Source organism: Ciconia boyciana, chromosome 8 (assembly GCF_034638445.1).
Source record: "Ciconia boyciana chromosome 8, ASM3463844v1, whole genome shotgun sequence".
NCBI lineage: Eukaryota > Metazoa > Chordata > Aves > Ciconiiformes > Ciconiidae > Ciconia > Ciconia boyciana.
Genome location: NC_132941.1, coordinates 46,060,085 through 46,082,017, shown reverse-complemented (window position 1 = coordinate 46,082,017; position 21,933 = coordinate 46,060,085). Strand labels below are relative to the sequence as shown.

Genomic DNA, 21,933 nt, shown 5'->3' with positions numbered 1-21,933 from the left:
AGACTTACCCCAAATGTAACCTAATAAATGTTCCACACAAAGAATAACTATAGTAGTGCCCAGATGTGCTGGAGCTGAATTTAGTTAACTGGTTATCTCTGCATACGACAGGGGTTCAACCCTATGGTTCAGTCCCAGGACAAAACCACCAAACCAAAAGCACATCTGTTAACACCCACTCAACTATGTAACTGCTAGCTGCTCTTATCGTAGGCTTTGCCATGGCTGTAGAAGATATGACTATTACTTCCTTAAACTTCAGATTTTCCATAGTTTCTAAGACAAGGTTCTGCTCAGCCCAGGGCAGTTACATAGCACTTCTCACCCACAGTTCTCAGCATGGTCTGTAAAGATGGGTGAGGATCATTATGGGGAAACCGAGGCACATAAGAAATAACAGACTAAGCTGACAACTGTCATCACTCTTGACTTCAGTGGAGCAACATGGATTTCCACTAGCTGAGGACTTGTCCTTTGCCTTGAACAGAATCATCATAATTTACAACTACTGAATATTTGACCCAGTGAGCCATAGCAGGAGAACCAAGTGTCATGCCTTATCTGCTGGGATACTCCTTCCTCTAATAAAACTGTAAAAGTGTTGGCAATTGAATTATATCATGGAATATAACAGGATGATTGAGATATTGCTTCTTTCCCACTAAAATTATTTCATGAAAAGTGAAATTCCACCGGCACAAATTTGTTACCATGGAAAAAGGCACTAGGATGACATTTAGGTTCGAGGCACCTTTTGTTGCTTGGGCTCCTGTAGCTTCAAACATAACTTAGTGGGACTGTGATTTGCAGCATAAAAATGAGTCCTAATAGTGACTCTTAAAGTTTCCTGTATCACATTTGCTTGTGGTAATATTTCTTAATAAAAATTACTACATTCCATATATAAGAGAACAAAAAGATTGAGAGCTAGGAAAATTATAACCCAGGTCCTGATTACAAGCACCTCAAATCACAGAAACCAGCCAGACTTACACAAGCCGTGTGACTGCAGTTTCTGAGGTTCGGTGTGTGCTTGCTGTCCCAGAAAAAAAGGCTTTGTGAAGGCAATGATAGACAGTAGTTCAAAATGCTGCCTTTGCCACCACAGTGAGCCTGTAAGAGATTGTAAAGCTCTTTCTGTATGGGGGAAATTCTTCCTTCTGCTGCACTGTTCAGGTGTATAAGTCACCATCTCTTCAAAACTTGCTAGCAACCCTCTACTTTGAAATCACCATGGCAACTCTCAGACTGTGCTAATACTGTGGACTGTTAAGCCTTCTGATGCCTTAACAAATGCCCCTGATCAAAGTCACTGAGGAAAGAGGGAGCGTAGGTTTAACGCTGCAGAGTAGTGTTCTAGAAAGTTGCATTCAGGCTAATATTTATTAGGAAAACAGACGGGAGGTCAGCTGTCATGTACAAGCAGAATTAAAGCCCATATTTGTGCTAGCCTGTACCAAGCAGGGTTCTTGTTTCACTTCCTGACATGTCTCCAACTGCCTGCTGTCCCTCTCTCCTTCAAATCCCCTCTCCAGCCCGCTAGTTGAGAACATAAATAAATTAACAATGCCTCTTCCAGCACTATCTTTTTTCAGGGAAATAAAATATTTTGAGAGGATAGATTTGCATATAGCAGAGCCCAGACGTCATGAAGCAAGTAGTAGTTTTCACACAGAGGTGGAAAATTGGATAGCAAGCATTGCCACCAAGGTGGTCCCCTACTGAACTTTACTTGTGCAAATCACTCAGAGCAAACAGCCAGCTCCTTGGCCCCCCTCTGAACTTAAGAGAGCGTGTGTTAGTAGAGCTCCTGTCTTCTCAGCTCTATGTATATTGGAGTTGTGGGCCTGTGAAGGATGGGAAACTACCAACCTGGCTGTTTCAGTCTCTGACAGACAGATATTTCTCATACATCAAACATTTACAAAATATACTTTACGGCAATATTCAGGTTTAAATTACACAGGGTTGTACGTTTCATCTGTCTTTGTGGAAAGTGAATTTGCAGTATAATTCATAGAAATGAAATCTAAATACGGCGTATACTTTCTATGAAAGAAATGGATTGGAAACCCTTTCCACTCACCCCAAGACCTAGATATCCTCAAGGATGCCAAAACAAATATATCTGTGATGTCAATCTTTTTTGCTGGCATGTTCAAAAGGTTAGACAGAAAGCAGCTTTGAACTTAAAAAGATGGGATAATATCAGTGGATTTATCTTTCCTTCCTACTCCCCTCTCCCTTCTTATTCAGAGGAAAGTAAATTTATGGAAATAGACAAATCAAATTCTACGTACGCAGCTCAGCGTGAACACCTTGCCCTGATTCAGAGACTGTCTCGTTCAGAGAATGTGCTCTACGGAGCAAATCTGGAAAACCTTTCTGCTGGGATGATGAGCAAATCTTGTGATAACCTCAGCGTGGAAACCAACAACAGGACTAGAGACAAAAGCAATCTTGGCAGGTAGGTTTGCTTTTTCCTCTAAACGTGTGTAAGAATACTCAGTCATAGACTGTACCATTGCAAACCACTAAAAAAAAAAGACTTCTTTTTTGGCAGTCTTTATCGTGGTCACACCAAAAGGCCCTGTCAGGCCTGGGGCTCCATGGTGCCAGCAGTAATGCAAACACAGGCAGGAAGCTGACAGTCTAACAGATAAGAACTTGAAAAAGAGTGACATTTAAATTTGTACCAGACTCAGGAATGAACCACTTACTGGGTTATGGAGAAGGATAAAAATAAGGGAGTATAAAAGTAAAATCTTTAATGTCTGTCTACCTTCTCTGGAAATGGCAGTATGTGAACTGAATGCACAGTGGAAGCTGTTTCTGAGCAGGTCTTACCTAATTGATTGCTCTGTGTCTAAAGGTGCAAATCATGGAGAACAGTGTAAGAACTTCTCCCTTTTCAGTTGCATTGGTACATTCACCAGTGTAGGTGGTAACTATAGCTGCACACAGTCTCAAGGCCTTTGATGAATTCCAGTGCCTTTTAGAATACTGAGTTAGAATAGAGCCAAGAACAACATGAGCTACCAGGAGGAAAACTTTCAGACGTGGTTTTGTCTAAATGGACAGCAGGGCTAAATGAATCATGCTGAGGCTATGCTGTGTTTTCCTGATGCCTGCACTCAGCTCAGAGAAAAACACAGGGGGAAATCAGTCGTGATGTGAGTGGTCTAATGGCAGCTGTTATTTGGAAGCAAATGCTGGCAAGGATGAACTACCTCTCCCCTACAATGAAATGTGGCTCAGAATACTTGTTGAAAGGCTATAAACATGTGCATTCCCAACTTGGCTCTGACAGACTAATGACAATGAAGAGTGCTAAATACCATTGCTGATTTGTTATTGTAATGCAGTCTTAATTTCCTGCCGTGCAGATCCACATCAGGGCTGTCCCAGTCAGAAATGCACATCAATTTGAATGGAAAGCAAAGGAGTTATGACTACCTCTCTATCCACTCAACTCAGAACACAATCAGTGGTGAGTATAATAATCACAAAGAGAGACAGTATTTATGTCTCCCTTCCATATTTATTGTTTCAATAGCAGGAGACCAAAATATATTCTACTCACAGATTAAAGAATATCCTTTTGCACTTCTAGTCCTGGGAATTAACCCAGAGTTTGGCAAGACAAGCTGTTTTCTTCCCTTTCACTCCTGCTTTCCATCAGGATCAGTAGTAAGGGGCTTCATGATAAAAATATTCTGTCAATGGTGCCTAATGCTCTTCAGAGACGTAGTTCAGTACACCCAGGACTATTGCATGGGGCAGTATCCCTATGCTCAGAGGTCATCATTTGGTTTGCAATTGAGATCTACAACTCAATAAATCATGCATGAGACAACATAGGCTCCAGGTCCTTCCTCTGTTCTTGTATTTGCATGACACTAACTGGAATAGAAGAACTGGACACCTAATTTTCTAACAGAAGCCATATTGCATGCACACAGTGAGCTGATCTATGGAATATGAAGCTATGATTATTTAGTTAGTCCATTTTAAAATTAGAACTGTACTTTAAATACATTGTGGCAATTGCACAATGTTAAGTAGTGTCAACACCACAAAAGTCACCATTACAATCAGTGCTGATTGGATTGCACCTACAGAGCCAAAAGGGCCCACACAGCCAAAGGCTAGAGTTTCCAAAGGAACCCATAGGAGATTTTGTCTCCAAATCACCCTCATGTTCAATAGGCACTACATGCCTGACTCTTTACATATCCTAATCTTAATAAAAACATTGCAGATCAATGTGTATTCTCCCAGAAACAAACATTATAGGGAGCGCTTACACAGCTACTGAACATATACTTCATTGCAATGTTCATGCACAGTTGAATGAACAGTTGTCGTGGTTTAGCCCCAGCCAGGAACTAAGCACCACGCAGCCGCTCGCTCACTCCCCCCTGGTGGGATGGGGGAGAGAATCGGAAGAGCAAAAGTAAGAAAACTCGAGGGTTGAGATAAAGACAGTTTAATAGGGAAAGCAAAAGCCGCGCACGCAAGCAAAGCAAAGCAAGGAATTCCTTCACTACTTCCCATGGGCAAGCAGGTGTTCAGCCATCTCCAGGAAAGCAGGGCTCCATCACACGTAATGGTTACTTGGGAAGACAAACGCCATCACTCCAAATGTCCCCCCTTCCTTCTTCTTCCCCAGCTTTATATGCTGAGCATGACGTCATGTGGTATGGAATAGCCCTTTGGTCAGTTTGGATCAACTGTCCTGGCTGTGTCCCCTCCCAGCTGCTTCTGCACCTGGCAGAGCATGGGAAGCTGAAAAGTCCTTGGCTAGTACAGCAACAACTAAAACATCTCTGTATTATCAACACTGTTTTCAGCACAAATCCAAAACATAGCCCCATACCAGCCACTCTAAAGAAAATTAACTCAATCTCAGCTGAAACCAGGACATACACAGAATGCAAATTTCCAAACACTTGTTTTAGCTTCCTTCCTGCATTATATTGATTCAGAAGTAATGGTAATGTTGAAAACAAGGACAAAATAAATTTTTAATTTTTGAAGCCCCAGTTTTGCATACTATATGAATCTACTGTCTCCCTGCATTAGTCTGCATTTATTCTGTTTTGTTTCTGCAGCACCTGGATCACCAGCCATCCAAAAGGAAGTTTTGCTAAGTGGTCTAGAAAGGGAAATCATTTGTGTCAGCCTAAAACGTGACCCTAAGAATGGATTTGGTAAGTAAGGAACATGAATGTTATGTTTGTTACTGGGACTGTCAGATCCTGGTGCTAATACTGATACTTGCCGACTCAAGCTGAGCAAGATTGTAACCTTCTTCACCTCATTTATTCTTCTTATAGAATAAGACTACCAATCTTTGTGAAGGACTTAGAATTTCCGAGACTGAAAAGGACTAAGCGCATAAATCAAGACCACAGTTTTTTCAGAGGATTAACTAAGGCCACAGATGTCAAGGGGACCAAGTGCTAAGAGTAGAATGAAAGGAACAAGGGTCTAGTTTTGTATCTGAAATACATGCGCACAGATTTTATTTATCTTAGACCTTACACAGGGGGAGACGATGTTCTGCAAACCTTTCAGGTATTGCCTGTGGGGGTGCAAATGTGTACACAACCTTAACATGAATGTTTCCTGACATTTGGATTCTTATTTGGATAACATTTTTGTTATATAATACACTATGACACTGTTATCTTGTTCTTGTGAATGAGTTCAGAGGACCATCAGGTTTCACAGCTGACCATTAATACAATTAAAAATCAAATTTCTAAATCATGCAGGTCTGTGTGGAACATCCTGATCCCAAACCCAACTATTCTACCAGTGAGAAGAATATATTCTGCAGTAGGCAGAATATTCTGAGCTGGAATAGTGAAACTGAACTACTTGACAATAGATTTAATTTTCTTAGATCTCTCTTACATATTCAGTAGGAGTTTACATGGCCCACCTCAGGGGCCCTATACTACATGATGTGGAACAATGTTCAAATTTATCTAATGAGCTTTTAAAACCGTTTTCCTCCTGCAGGTGTTAAATACTAAGGTGCACACAGTTTATGACTCTTGTAAGAAAGTAGTTGGAATCTTTAAAAGTCCCAAGCCAAGAAAGTATTCTTAATGAGAAATTATATTTAGATAGCCGCCAAAGTCAACTTTAATTATAATGTAAGTTTAAAGCTCTCCCAAATCAAGACCTTGATGCCATGTAAACCACAGCTTCCCATTCTCCATACCATGTATAAACTTTACACCATTGGAGTAAGAGCCTTTTGTGCTCCTAAGCTTCATCTTTTGTAATACTGCCAGTGTCTCTGCATTCTCATGCTATCTCATTTTTGCAGGTTTTGTAATTATTGGAGGAGAAAATGTAGGAAAATTAGACCTCGGTATCTTTATCGCTTCAATTATCCCTGGGGGACCTGCAGACAGAGCTGGAAATATCAAACCAGGTCATTGTCCTTAGTTTTTAATTAGAATTAAAATACTTTCATGGTTTAAAGTTAGCTACTCTGGATTTATTTCCTTATTTAGATGTCCTTTGTCTTGTTTTTATCCTTTTTTTTTTTTAAGGAGGAAGACTGATCTCTGTGAATAATATTAGTCTCGAGGGCGTTTCATTTAATACTGCAGTTAAAATCATACAGAATTCTCCCAATGAAGTGGAGCTCATCATCTCTCAACCCAAAGGTATAAAGGCAAATGCCTTTTCTGGCTACAGAATGCTAATAGTTAACTCAGGACACTGGTATTTATTAGGCACCGAGATGTAGTAGTACTTCCTTGCTACTCAGTGCCAGATATAATAACCATAGGCTAGCAGTGAAAATAGTTAACTTCTAGTAGGTATCATGTGATCTCTGTTCTACAGTTGGTGTGAAAAAATCTATTATGGGTTGCACTGATGAATACCAACAGAATTTTGGCATTTCTTTCTCTGATAGAATCATAGTCCTCTGCAGTGATGAAGCAAACACATTTCTCCACACTTATAATAGCAGTGCTCCATTTTACAATGACTGACTCATTTTATAGATCTGATTTCACAACCAGTTGATGTAGGAAGTTACTTTGTCCTCCGGTGCTGAGGTATAATAGTATTCACCTTCAAGTTTACTTACTGTTTGCATTCAGCAAGGTTTATTTTGGTATGGCTTTACAGACATGTATGAAGAAGGATTAAACGAAGAAAAGAATCTATCAAGAGGAAACAGCACTAGTGGATCTGAGATGTCTTGTGTAGACAGTGGGAGAAAAAAGATTCAGGATTGTCATACAGCTCTCCCCAAAGAACAGGACATAAATTTAGATGAACTTGAGAAGGCTCTTTCCTGGAGTTTAGCACCAAAATTGGGCCCTAGGATTCCAGTTCCTTCAGCTGATAGCCTGGATGTGGAGGTAACTGAGATTTTGATGCTATTCAGTAACATTACACCCAGCATGTGTCTTAACAACATGCCAGCTATACTAAGAACAGAAAGTAACCGAGAAATTAAGAAAATGAGGAAAGCAGAAAGAAAACCTTGGAAGATGTTGCTTGTAAATTACATTGGGAAATGTCAAAATGATAGACATGTCTTGAATATGTGAAAAAATGGGGAAACCATGCCACAAAATGTTATTAAAAATTCTTCTCCCTTTTCCAGTGGAGGTACAAAATTTTGATTATTTTCTTGCAATCTCTTAAGTTTTCAACCAGGCACAGAACGGCAACATTTTGTGTCTAATTTCCTACTATTAGACAGCCTCCCTATCTATACTCAGCTTATGCACATTTAGACAGATTATATTTTGAGTAACATTAGTGTAAGCTTGAAATAATGTCAGGGATATAAATGGTACCACTCCAGGCTTACAGTGACAGCAGGATCAAACTCTTTATAACTTCTGGAAACTCTCTCTTCTTTTTTTTCTTCCCTTTCCCCCCTTTTTTATTGATATGCTGTAGTCTCATTAATGTTTGTATTTTTGAGACAGGAAGCTGATTCTTTGCACTTGCCGTCTCCATCTGAAACCAACTCAAAGGAAATCTATACTGTGGAGCTTGTTAAAGAAGATGGGACTTTTGGAATCAGTGTGACTGCAAGTGTTACTGTTATTCTTTCAGTGTGTCTGTCAAACTGTTACATGACTAAGAAACACATAGGGAAGTGTATTTACCTGGAACAAAGATAGAAAATAGGCTGATAACAAAAACTGTTAGCATGGCACATTTCAGACCTAAGTGTCTAGTTGATTGACAGAGAAAGCATAAAGTACTGGCTCTGCTCATTCCCCAGTTCTTGCCCGCAGAATCCATGAAAGTGTGCCAGCATAAAGCCCATGGCAGTACAAGCCCTTTTCATCCTTACTCAAGTTGAGAACAAGACCTGCCACTGAAAGTGGCGTTTGGTCAGGGAGGGATATAGCCAGAGCCTCTAGAAAATGCAGCGATGCAAAGAATTCCCCAAGTCATGACTGGTTTTGCTGCTCCCCTGGAGCTCCTGGAACTCAAAGGCTGAGTCTGTACAAGCAGGTTACACAGGACCATGGCATGGGCTCGAGCAGTGGCCCACAGGCACTGCTTAATTGTCGACAGCCCCAGCATGGCTTTGGCCTGTGCCTCAACAAGCAGTATAACAGAAGCCGTTCCATGCTCAGGTGCTGAAAGTTTAGCTGTATGGACTCAAGATAAGCCATGCTTCTTACTCTGAAGGCCAGAGAAAGGGCCCTAGCCAATTTTATTTCCTAATATAAGGAAATACAGTTCTCCATATATTTAGAGGACCAGAGAAGGCAGCAGTGAAAACTATCTGCCACATTTGAATAATAATTCTTTGTCCTGGCTGTCAAAGTTGAATTTAGCCCTCCAGGCTGAGATGTCTTCGCAGTCCTTGCTGAAATGGAGTGGGAAGCAACAGCCATTTCATTGCCTGCAGAAGAAATTGAGGGCTGCTTTTTCATCTGAATTTGGCCAGGGGATGTAGATGGACAGAACATGATTCTTAGGTTAATCTGGAATTCCTCTGAGCTGTAGGCTCTCAAGTGGCTGCACAAATTCAGGTCCATGCTTTACATATTGTCTGAAAGGTTAATAATTGCTGAATGGATATTGCATAGTTTGGAAGCTGGGCTAGAGACTGACCAAAAGATGCAACCCCATCTTTATGTTAGCATAGGGAAAAATTTATGAACATTTAGTAAATAGTTTTATATAGCCACGTAGCGTTGCATTTTCCTGAGAAAATAAAACAAGATTACTGCCTAGGGAAGTATATTACAACTAGATGGGACTTTGGAGTAATATTCTCTTTCCTTTTTTTTCCTATTTAAAAAAAAAAACAGTAATTCCTGAAGCAGTTGCTTTGCAATGCATGTGTAAGTTGCTTTGATTTTTATCACAGGAAGAACACGTGAAGACTCCACGCTAATCTGTGGGCATCTGTTTTGCAGGGTGGAATTAACACTAGTGTGCGTCACGGTGGGATATACGTGAAGTCAATTATTCCCAGGGGACCAGCAGATAAGGATGGACAAATAAAGATAGGTAACATGTCTGGCAAAAAACCTCTGGGCTGCAGAACTCAATGTGAGTGTGGAATGCTTGCCACAGGGACAATGAAACACATTTGGGATTGGAGGTCATACAACTGTGAAATGTAATATGCAGTCCATCATTCCTCAGCCTGTCCCTGTACTACACGTAGGTATCCCACTGACAAACCAGGAGCCTCATACCAACATTGTGCAGTTACTCTCTGTAGCTGCACATCAGGCTAGTGACTCTGACATCTACTTTCAGTGTTGCTGTGATAACCAGATAGTATCACTGCATTTACTTACAGAATACCCTGGTATCTTTTAAGTGCTAGTTATAGAATGCGGTACAACAAGCAGTATTGCTTTCATACAAAGTAACATAATTAGACACATGTAAGCATGAAGATCTATTGCAACGTGGGTAGCCTCAAGGTTTATACCCATTGAACTTGAACATCAAAGCAACTTGACCCTTTTTTGTTTGTTTGCTTGTTTTCTTTTGCCTCAGGTGATCGTCTGCTGGAAGTAGATGGCATCAGCCTCTGTGGCATCACCCACAAGCAGGCTGTGGAACACCTTAAGAAATCCGGCCAGGTTTGTACAACAGCAGAGCTCAATAAGATACTCAGTAGAATAAACTGCGCTTAGTATGAAGCACAGTAGCAAAGCTGGGCCAAAAGAAACTTCCCCCCCACCTCATCCAACTCCATTCTCCTAAAAAGAAAAGTAAAAAGACTTAGGGCTCACTGTGTACTGTGTAACTGGAACCTGTTCATCATTGTTTTAGATTGCCAAGCTGGTTCTAGAAAGGGGAAACTACCTATTGGCAGAGCCATGCCTGACTGCTAATGAGAGAAAGGAGGACCAATGTGCAGTTGTTTCTGTGGCAACATCCTTCACAGATGGTACCAAGGACTACTGCTTTTTGACAGATGGTGAGCGATAAAAAAGGAACTCGGGGTGACTTCTTACAATGTGCAAGAAAGGAATGAATGAAAATAATTCTATGAACTTTCTGTGGGTTGGGAGGAAAACTGCATACTGAATAAAAATATGATGTGCAATATTAATGGCATTATCAAAAATCAATTCTGAGTAAAATATTTCTGATGTACTTAGAGTTACAGTTGCTAGATATAGCTGAATTTATCCTAGGCATAAATACTGTGTCTCTCAGCCTTCATGCGAAGGGGCTGGCAGGGGATGTCCCTGCCTGTTCTCTACAGCAGTCTCAGGCAGGAAGCAGCTGTGTTGATGTTGCCAGTCTGTTACCCAAGGAGAGCACCTCCAGCACAACTGCTGACGCTGCGTCAGTCACGAAGCTAGGGTGAACTGCTGCCCCAGGGCCAGGACTGGAGACTGCCATAACTTCATTTCTTAAAAGCAGAAGATTCAGAGATGACTTTCACTGAATTTAGCCAATAAATAAATGCTGTATCTTGTACTGTAAGGCTGTCTCATAAACACTAAATCTGAACCATACTTTCCCATGGGGCAGTTACTCCTCCACATTGTCCCTAGCATAATGGGGTTCAGCTGCAAGTATGGTATTTGGGAAAGGGCTGGTCTCTTGTTCTTGTCTGGAAAGAGCAGTAGCTCTGACTCTAGCTTATGCTGGTTAGTGCAGGACCCAAACTAACATCAGGCAGCCACAGAATAGTAAGATCTACCCAACACTTACAGAAGAATGTCAGAAAAGGATAGCATTTGAACCTTTTTATGTTGGTACAAAAGGATTCTTCCTTTATGGGCTTATACCAGATGGCATGAAGTCTGTGATCACACAGTGGAATAGAATCCAGTTCTCCCCATTCAGCCTGTGCAATTTCAAGGGCTCACATAACTTAAAGGAACACCAAACCCTTCTTTTGCCATTAAGTATCCATAGATCTACCTCTGCAGCACACAGGGAAAAGGTCTGCTGAGGGTATAATTTACATCAGCTCCTTAGAGGGTACATATGCCACAGCTCCCACTCTTTTTCCAATCCTTCCTTTGAACAGATAATACATTTGAAGTCAAATTGACAAAGAATTCTGGAGGCCTCGGCTTTAGTGTTCTGCAAATGGAAGGAGATGCTTGTGAACATCTTGGAGGAGCTATTGTCAGGATCAAAAGACTGTTTCCAGGGCAGCCAGCTGAAGAGAATGGCAAAATTGAAGTCGGAGACATCATTTTAGCTGTGAATGGGAAACCTATTCAAGGACTCTTGTATCAGGTACCAGGCAGTGCTATCACTGGGCCTCCTGACGGGTAACACATTAATAAAGACAATGGGATGAAACGGCATTTAAACTTAATTATCACCAGAGGGGGGTAGAATTTGTATATAATGAATCTGATTTCTGTGTAGGATTCTTCTCTAGAATTCTTATGGAGAATTTCCTTCCTAACAGAATTCTTACAGAGAACTTCTTTGCTATTTAATTTATAACTTTCTACTACTGATGCACGAAGTCTATTGTTAGATGCACACCAGTTGTTAATTAGTTGGAATCTTTGTTGCTGTTATGCATAATTGGAACACATTTTCCCTGTGGTCATTTGTGCTTTGTAATGTCATGCGAAATACCATGCCCCAGATTCAAATCTCTATCAGGTGAGGTAAATCCAGTGTAACTTTTTTACCTGGAATGAGAAATTCTATACACACATGAAGAAATTAAATGGTAAAAAAGAACTACATGTGGATTTATTTTTTCATTGTAATCTTTTCACCTTATGAAAATCCCTGAGTTTTGTATATGAATATGCATTGAATAGATAAGATTGGTAACAAACAGAAATAATTAAATCATGCAATTTTCCCACTGACAGGTCATTAGTATCATTAAATAGCTAGGGCAAAAGACAAGGTGCTGTAAGTCCTAGGCACTGGGGGGTGTGTGTGTGCTGTACTTGTACTTAATTTGTTTTTTTTCTGACCTAAAGTCTGTCCTTTTCCAGTGCAGTCTTGCTCTCTGATGTACAGCCTTTTTGCTCGGTTTGTGCAGAGGGGGAGACAGGGTATTTTGGCCTACAGCATTTACTTTTTTTTTTTTCCTCTAGATTAAGTATTTCAACTCCCGCTATAGCTGAAAGCTGCATGCCACTGAATAGATGTTATGTCAAGGAGGGGATTTGAGAAAGTCTACCTTTGGTTACATCAATATGGCACTCTGTGGAGCTATGCTGATATAATTGACTGAAGATATGTCCCTGCCACATGCAGTTTGAATGCATTTGTCTGAAAATCCTGTTTTCTTCAAGAAAAGAAAAAGAATTAATTTAAACCTCTGTGTCTGTTGGCAGAACAAGAGTTTGTAAACAGAACTGACTTTACTTTAGATACACATTCACATAAAAACTATGGTCCACTTATACAACAATCATACAGTAGTGAATTTTGGCCCCCAGACACTGCTGAGAGGCACAAATACTAGGAATTTGGCATTCACAATAAAAATTGTCTCCATCCCAGTTGGTAAAATAACATGTACTATAGACTGTGTTCCATAAGAAATCTAATATTCCTTCTTCCTGCTTAGGATGTCCTGCACTTGCTGCGAGGATCTCCTCCAGAAGTCACACTACTACTCTGCAGACCACCAAAAGGTGTTCTTCCAGAAATAGAGCAGAGTGCCCTGGTAAGGCAAAGCTTCTGTCAGTAAACTTGCTTCTGTAAACCTGGAAAAACACTACTACGTTTTCTATCCAGTCTTGACCAAGGCAACTTTCCCTTTTCTCCAAGGCCCTCTATTCCATTTCTTTCCCTTCCTGGCTTCAACTCAACCTCTAGAGTTCAACTGATTCTTCCTTAGCCACCAAAATAATAGAAATCTGACAGATGTGAAACATGTTTATCCCGGTCCAACAACTTCTGAATTGCAGTACTGTCATTGTGAAACGGCACTTACCGAAGCAGATCTTCTAGTGATGCTTCTAAAAATGCTCTACTAGATCCTCAGCCAGAAATTGCAGATATTCTCAGCTGCAGCTATTATAACTCGTGGGCTTCAGGTAGCTATATTACTCCCCAAAGTGAGAGGAAAATAAAGAACTTTTCCTATCCAGGCTACCTCTTAATAAACTTAAATAAATGAAAGAATGGTTTCAACTGGATATTCAGCTTCTTATTGATAGTTAGCAGAATCTGCGGGGGGCGGGGGGGGAAGAAAAAATGGAACGGTAGAGACTGCAGAGACTAAAACAGTGCCATTAGGTGTGCTAGCATTATTACTTCTGCTTCTTGAACACAAGTCATGGACACATACACAAGTACTCTTATAATGAACATGCATTTGCATTACTCTTGCTCCCTGCAGAATAGCCCACTCATGGTTCTTGTCCCACCAGGATTTATAAGTGCTGTCCATACACAAACAGGACTGACTGTTGGGACCATCTCCAGATAACAGACTGGCTCCTGTTGCTCTCCTGCAATGTGCCCTTGGCTGATTTCTGTGGTCAGTTGCACAGGAGTCCAATCTGAAAGCCACTTCTACACAACGAAGAGAATGTAGACACAAAGTTGAGGCATGATATGAAAAGAAATAAAAAGGGGCCACCTCTAGCTAAGAATTCATTGGGAAAAGTGACCTTGTGTAGTAGTTCCCTGGCTGGAACTCCTGAAGAATGTGGAAGATGAGCATAAAGTCAAAACAGTTATTTAGTGACAGAGTACCTCCCTGTATTTTTTTCCCTCCCTTCCAGCTACCATTTGATATTTTCACTTTCAGATGCTTAGTGATATTGCCTCTTCAAATTATTTTGTTCTTAAAGGAAATAAGATGGGAGATAAAAAAGGAGTTACACTAACCTTTCTGTTACTTTGATAGACTCCAGCACCATCTCCAATTAAGGAGTTTGTGGCAGAAATGCCAGGCAGCACAGAGGTAGGAAATAGTATGGATCAATCTACCAGCGATGAAGGTAGCACCTCTCCAGATCTTGAAGACTGCCTGGATTCTCCAGTGGCAGCAGATTTCAGTGAGCCTCCTGAAGAGGACAGCTCAACTTATGAAGAGCCGGAAGCTGAGTTTCAAGAGAAGCCCATACAGAAACTTATGACTCCCAGGGAAAGTTTCTGTAAGCATCTTTGGAAGTTTCATCAACAAGCTGCCAGTTCTGAAGTCTTCCACTCCCTAGAGGAAGAAGTGAAGCAGAACTGCTACTCACCATGTGAATTTGGGTGGGCCAAAAGGTAAGGAATACTGAAATCTGCTCTGCAGCCTTTCCTTTGGCTCTTAGAATTTTGAAAGTGAATTGCTTAGGTTTAAGTACAGGGCTATCTGCTTCTAATCACTGCTGATTACTGAAGATTTTGTTTTACCATCTTATTCTGACTATCCTAATCTGCTGTCTCTATTTACTCTCATCTTATTAGAATTTTGCGTAAGTCTGCATTGCAAGACAGTTGTATAAGTGCTGCTCTACTGTTGTCATTTGTGCTGTTCAGCTGAAGCTGGCTGCAGTTTGAAATCAGTGGAAAGACTCTTGTTGACTTAAATAGGAACCAAAGACTTTCTTATTTATTATATAATCTTTTAATTTCAGTTTTCTCAGAGTTGACTTAAATAGGCACCAAAAATTTCTTTCTTATTGTATGATCTTTTAATTTCAAATTTTTTCAGAGAAAATAAAAAAACCTCAGAAGACAAAGTGTGATCAAGGAGCACCAAAAAAAAGGTTATTTTCCGCTCTTCAGAAGCCAATAGACGCCCTGAGCCAGAGGAGTTATACAATAAAATACAGTGCAAACGGACTCAGCCTCCTTTCAGGGTCTTTTGGATATACCAGACACTGGCACACAGAAGACGATCCAGTCCATTTTAATCATCTTTCCCAGTGCAAAAGAATATAAATTATCAGAACAGAAAGGATTGGTGGAAAGACAAGTTAAAGGTCTTCTAAAGTCCTTTAACTTACAACTTTACTAATTTTATTTAGAAACTAATTTCTATTTTTCCACACAGTCACTTAAAATCCTTTTATTACTCCTGACATTCATCAAGCACAGAACCAGACAGAGATTCCAGTCTCTGGGGATTCACAGCACTAGCTGACTGCAAGTCAAGTGGGACCATAATGGCAATTCATACTTTTAGCTCCTCTCTCTTGAAAGGAGAAGCTTCACTCACATTAACGAGTGAAGCTCCTGCTTACATATATGTTTCTCCACTGCTGAGAATAAAACCAGCAGAAATATGTCTGTAGCAAACATATTTGCCGAGATACAGTTTCAACAAAACTAAGTTTCTTGTGGGAAAATATCAATTCCAAGAAAAGTTTTGGATTCTTCCCAAGAAGGAAGTTCTGAAATAAATGTTTTTGTGTGGTACATCCTTAGTATCATTTAGTTTCAGCTTTTGCATTTTCAAAAGGCAGCCAGAGCAGTTTAAGACAGCATGCATTTTAAACAATATATTAAATGTAATCTCAGTTTAAATCATACTTCCAGCTACAAACATATAAAAAACTCCAGAAGGACATAGTCCTTAATGAAGGAATTCCTTTTGATTAACGAAGAAATTTCTTTTCTTCATATTGCTCAAAACTTTTCATGCAACTGTAGAAATCTTCTGATATGAATTTTAAAAGTTCCCTGCTCAGGGTTTCACATGGAAAACTCCTTTCACTCTTTTTCTCATTGCCACCAGTAAGAATCTTTGAAAAAGCTTCTTTGAAAAACCTTAACCCATAGTTTTCCCCTGTGAAGTCCAGGTATAGGGGTCACAAGACTCCAAAAGAAAGTCGAGCATGTCAGTGGAGCTCGTCTATGGGCCTGCAGGACCAAGACTCATGTTATTTCCCACAGTGATGTAGAGATGGGCTAGAAGCTGTGCTATGATTAAGCCACTGCTGGCTCATTGCCTTGAGCTTGTGTAGCTCTGCCAAACACCTTTCATACCTTTTGAAGGTCAGTCAGCACTCCACTAGCACGTGACAGCTTCTATGACACCCACATTGACCAACATCCATTGAAATTACTCCCTTCTTTCCTGTCTCCAAAAGAAAGGAGCAGACTGCATTTGCTCTTATCCTTAAACATTTCTTTTAATTAACCCAGTCTTCTTTCACGGTATTGTAAGTATCTGTTGTCCAGCTATTAAAGCACAAACTGTCAGCTTCATTCTCAGCTTTGCTGTGCTACTGGAGACGGCCAACTTCTCATTTCCTCCCTGCGCAGATATAAGCTAACAGACTAGATTGCTTCCCTCACTGAGGGCCTACAGCATGAGCCTATAAGTTTTTCTTATTTTCATCAGTATTTCAAAAATACCATTGAAGGCTACTAGCCATATCCAGCCAAAATGCCTTGCTACTTTGCTTTATATTTTCCTTCTGAATGTAGACAACTTTTGAAACAAGAGCTTAACACTGGGGATCTTCTATGATTTCATAGAAGATACACAATTTGTATTCCTTTTAGTTGTATATGTTTGCTTGGGAGATGGCAGACACAGTTCAGTTCTATCAGAGCGCGAAAGGTCCTAGGCAACTTATATATGAAATGACTTGGCACCTTTTCTATGTGAAGCATTAATAAAAGCTATGTCATTTTAAGTGTTTTTAAGATGAGTGAGGTTTAGCAATACTTCAATAAAGATTGATATGAAGAAAACACACACTTTAAAAAAAAAAGTGTTTCAAGCATTTCTGTTAGCTTTAATGGTAAATTTAATGGGAGACAACGCTATAGTAGTCTATTAGAGTTCATTAATTACAACAGCCAAAACAATATTAAACACAACACATATGATTACAAGTCTGGGCTTGAACATTAAAAGTGCTGAATACTGCGTCTCCAGTACAGTGAAATAAAATCAATAATAATTTTAATTCACGTAATTGAACAAATCCATTGATTTCCATAGGACAACTCTTATGCTTCAAGGCAAGCATAAGAATAAAAGCACGCTTACAAAGAGAAGTCAGGACTTGTATTTGTTATGGAAACACAGGATTCTTTTTATATTTCATGTTTCTGGTCTGTGCTCTAGTTACCAAGGAAAGACCTGTAGGAGCTAGGAATGTGGCTGGCATTCCTTGTTCTAGAAAAATGCAAATATTAAAATTGTAGTAGTATTGTAATGTGCAGACCACTTATCTGGTAAGTTAATTAAGTTGTTTATGGCAGATGAAATAATTAATGGTCTAGGAACTGTCCAATTATTCTTTTCAAGAAGCAACAAGGTACTAATTAATGCCTTAAAAAAAAGCGTGCAAGATTTTGCGAAGGCTGTGTTCAAATTCTGAAAGCTTTTTAATCTTTTAATTAGCTTTGCAAAATATTGATTACTTACTTATTTTTATAGTAACACTGGAGGACCCAGACAGCAATTTAATACCATAACTAATACTTCAGTTAAAATTAAAATAAGGTTGTGTATAAGCAGTAGACTTTTCAGTGGCCATCTAATAAAGCATATGGAGGAAAACCCCAGCACTGCAATCTTTTTATTTTCCAGCCACATATTTAATAAGAGTGATGATGACCTATCGAACACAAAATGTATGCCTGAAACTCTCTCTCTAACCCCTATTGATGAAGAGTATCTCACTATCAGCTCAACGTCTGTGACCTCACTTTCATGGGGAGGAAGCTCCGAGACTCTCTCCACAACCATGGTGACCCCACAGCTGTGTGTTTCTGGTCCTTTCTCATCATCCCTGCCTGCTAGAGAGACACATGACAGTGACAATGAATGGGAAGACCTGGAGGAACTAGAGGAAGAGAAGGAAGAAAAGGAAGATTGCACTAGGGTATGTGATAGGCACCAGATTATTAACAGGTAGAATATGACAAGGGAAAAGAAGCAACTTTAAGAATGCAGTGTTCTTAAACATTAATTTTAGCTCATTAGCTATGCTATTTCTGCATGGCTTTTTTTACTTTCCTGAATGGCCACAATCTTCAAGTAAAGCAGACCTTCCTCTATGCCCAGCTCTCCGGAATTCTTTACCATATGCCTTAAGGCCATCTCCTTGCTCTTGCCATCTTACTATTTCTTCAACTTTCCAGCATTCTGCAGTATTATTCCCAGCGTACAAAGGCCTAAAAGCCCTCTAGTAGCCTCTAAAATTAATTGGAGTCAGCTACTTGGGTTTTTTCTGTCATGTTTTAAGCCCATGTGGAAAATCACTTTGTTACAGTGATTCTACTGTAATGTCCTGATAAGAAAGTATGATCCTTGTGCTAATTACTAGTCAAAATATAGGGCTCAGTCCTGCCAAATGCTGAACATCTTGCATTCCTGCTGACACTAATGAGCTCTGAATTCCTACTAATTTGAGATCACCGAGGACAAAATTTAGGTCCAGCCATTTCCTTCAGTGGGACAGCAATAGCAATAACAACTATAATCTCTGCACCCTACTATTGCAATGCTTGTCAGCTCAGAAGACTCCAAGCCTTTCTTTACACATTTCAAATGCCAAAATTCCAGTCCCCAATGGCATTCTCTGCCTTATTAGGCCCTATCAATCAGTCATCATGAAGCTCCACTAGGTAAAAAGAAGTAAAATTAATTCTGGAATAAGGCAGTGATAGATCAGAGAAACCCTTATGTATGCTCTTATTTATACCATCTGAGGATCCGATTCCTATCTGCATATAAAACATAATGGAAGATGTTAATGAAGCAACAGAAAAGCCTACATCAAATATATCTTGTGCTTATCTTACTAGGAAATGGAGATCTTTGTGACTTTGACAAAGTCAGAGAACAACGGTTATGGATTCTCTGTAGTTCTTAACAAAGTGGACAACTGCCTGTATGTTGATGAAATCTTGAATGAGCCTGCCCTGTCTGATGGAAGACTAAGAAGGGGAGACAGAATCATTATGGTACAGTAATCCTTCGAGTTTATACAGAGGAGAGAATATTTGCAGATCAATGTCATTTAGCTTCGGTATTCTTCCTTCCGTAGGGTCCAGTTTATCACATATTTAGGCATGCAAGTGCAAATGGATCCTATAATAAATGCAATTCTGCTGACTCCAGGACGACAAATTTCAGACTGAATAGATTGTATGACCAGGCAAATAACACGAATCATCTAGCAGCAATGCAAGACAACTGAGACATTAAAAGCCTTCCCAATTAAATGACATAAACTGAATCAATGTAATAAGATATGTGACATACAAAGGGTGCAGGAGTTATGTCCTTTGTAATGTATGAATAAAGCCCGTTTTCAGCCTGGTTCATCTTCCATTTCTTGCATTAGGCCGTCTTCCTTATTTTTTGCTACAAGACCTTGCGTTTCAAGAAAAAAAGAGCTATTTTTATGAAAACTCTGCATTCAGAAAAATAGAAGTTCAAAAAAGAAATCTTACTGCAATCTTAACTGTTGCATTCACTGACACTAAATAGCACAGCAAAGCAGTAACATGAAGGTGAAAACTAATTTAAGTTCATATGCAAAATTTAGAGTGGAGGGAGAAGTACATGATGGTCAATGAGATCTATGACATCATTTTATTGGTTTGTCATTTAGGTGAATGGAATTGATGTCACATCTTTACCATGCAATGAAGCCCTGACTTTACTGCAAAAATCTCCTCCTGATCTGCACCTTGTGGTTGGTCGTGCCGACAGTGATCCGCATCCCTCTATTAGGCCAGATGAGATTCCCGAAATTACTCTCACAAAAGGTGCCAATGGACAGCTAGGTGTGTAGTAAATACTATGCATACTATTTTGGATGGGGATTACAGCAACTGTAAGATAATCATAAGCAACTGTGGTCTTGGATCAATATGATCCTGAGTAACCTTGACACCTTTATGCTTTCCTCCATCACTCATGACCAAGGAAGGGAGAACTTCATTTTGGGCAAGGCCTTACAGGGAAGACTAATATCTCTTTATTAGACCAATGAAGATAGTTGGAAAAAATATCTTTGTATTATCACCCTATCAGCTGAAGTTTCTGGCAGATGTACAATGTCCAGTCTCATATTTTTATGTTACTGATATACAGAAGTTATTGGTAGTTAGATAATAATGTCTACTACCTGCTGACATACATAAAGATCTATTTGGAGGCAAAGAAAAAAAAAAAAAAAGGCAAAGTTTAAGAAGAATGAGCCACTGGTTAGGGCGATAGTTTGCTGTTCAAAAAACCTCCACTCAAATCCATGATTCACCACAGACACAAGGCTTTATCTACGATGTGCAGTACAAGTGATAAAAGAAATCCCCACAGCGTGAGTATGTTGGTATTTCTGCAGAATGTGGTGTGTACTGCACACAGATAAACCTGTAGACCCAAGAAACAGTATAGCTATATTTGCTCAGGTACAGCATCCTGTTTCCAGTTCAGAAACCAGCTTGTTCGGAGATTGCTTGAATATCTTTGCACAATTCTGTTTTGCACTGTATAGTTGTGTCCTTAGTTGCCATATGCCTCCGTTCCCTATGTCACTCTAAAGATTGCAAGGCACTTAAGCACTCTGGTAATGAACGAGTTACTGCTATGCAGCTAAGTGTCTTATTCAAATGACTATTCAACATCAGGTGAAATAAAGTACTATGGAATAGCTGAAGTGTAGAGATGGACAATACCATTTAAGTTTTTTCCATACTTTTTTAACATCTAATTGCATTTCACTCTCCCAGTCCAGCTCTTACACCCCGTCTCACTGGGGCAAGACTGTTGTTTATAATGTTGGTGCTTTTTTCAGCCTATCTTTCAGTGACCCACATCTATTCCATTAGGCTGTATGTCACTGACAGTGAAATTCAAAACACGCTGCCACTAAAGATGGTCTCTCTGCATTATTCTAGGCTTGAAGCTGACAGGAGGAGCTGGAAGCAAGTTACAAGGTATTTATGTGCTAGAGATAGTGCCTGGCTCTCCTGCCAGTGTGGAAGGCAGTTTGCAGCCACGAGATCAGATTGTTTACATCTGTGGACTGTGGACTGAGGGCATTAGCCTGGATGACGCAGTGAGAGTGTGTGAAGCTGCCACCCAGAACGTCCAAATCAAAGCCACAAGGTAAGTCTGTGCCGACAAGGTAAATCTGAGCATACTCAATCTCAACCCTAATGTTAAAGCAGGTTTCTAAATTTTACATCAACAAGTCAAACAATAAAAACAAGACAAACTACAAGAAAAATGCTTTACTTCAAAGGTCTGAATGTTGCAACCTGTCACATAACATCTGTAAGATATCTTAACTCATTGTAATTACAACTAACACAGTGAATACAAATAGACTCATACAACACAAATGAGAACTCTTCAGATTTCATTATCCAAACACAAATGTGAATCCTGTAACTGTAAGGCTGGCCACCATTTTCAGGTATCCTGTTCTCCAGGGAAAATAATCTTTATATTTCCACCACTAGTGCCAATCTTCTCCATACATTCTCAGATTCACAACTACAGGCAAGAAACTACCTCTGATGGGAAACTGAGTTACT

The 21,933-nt window shown here is 39.8% G+C and overlaps 1 protein-coding gene across 1 annotated transcript in view; it reads left to right on the top strand.

The window, feature by feature from the left end:
* Positions 1–19,356, top strand: part of FRMPD2 (FERM and PDZ domain containing 2) — a 42,894-nt gene extending 23,538 nt beyond the window's left edge. Inside the window, exons 15-29 of the mRNA XM_072870483.1 lie at positions 2,257–2,467; positions 3,387–3,490; positions 5,115–5,213; positions 6,344–6,451; positions 6,573–6,689; positions 7,162–7,397; positions 7,977–8,081; positions 9,432–9,525; positions 10,027–10,112; positions 10,306–10,453; positions 11,522–11,736; positions 13,046–13,144; positions 14,336–14,700; positions 17,969–18,263; positions 19,189–19,356. Coding sequence (XP_072726584.1) covers positions 2,257–2,467; positions 3,387–3,490; positions 5,115–5,213; positions 6,344–6,451; positions 6,573–6,689; positions 7,162–7,397; positions 7,977–8,081; positions 9,432–9,525; positions 10,027–10,112; positions 10,306–10,453; positions 11,522–11,736; positions 13,046–13,144; positions 14,336–14,700; positions 17,969–18,263; positions 19,189–19,356 — 2,450 coding nt within the window. The remainder of the gene's footprint in view (positions 1–2,256; positions 2,468–3,386; positions 3,491–5,114; positions 5,214–6,343; positions 6,452–6,572; positions 6,690–7,161; positions 7,398–7,976; positions 8,082–9,431; positions 9,526–10,026; positions 10,113–10,305; positions 10,454–11,521; positions 11,737–13,045; positions 13,145–14,335; positions 14,701–17,968; positions 18,264–19,188) is intronic.
* Positions 19,357–21,933: the final 2,577 nt, after the last annotated feature.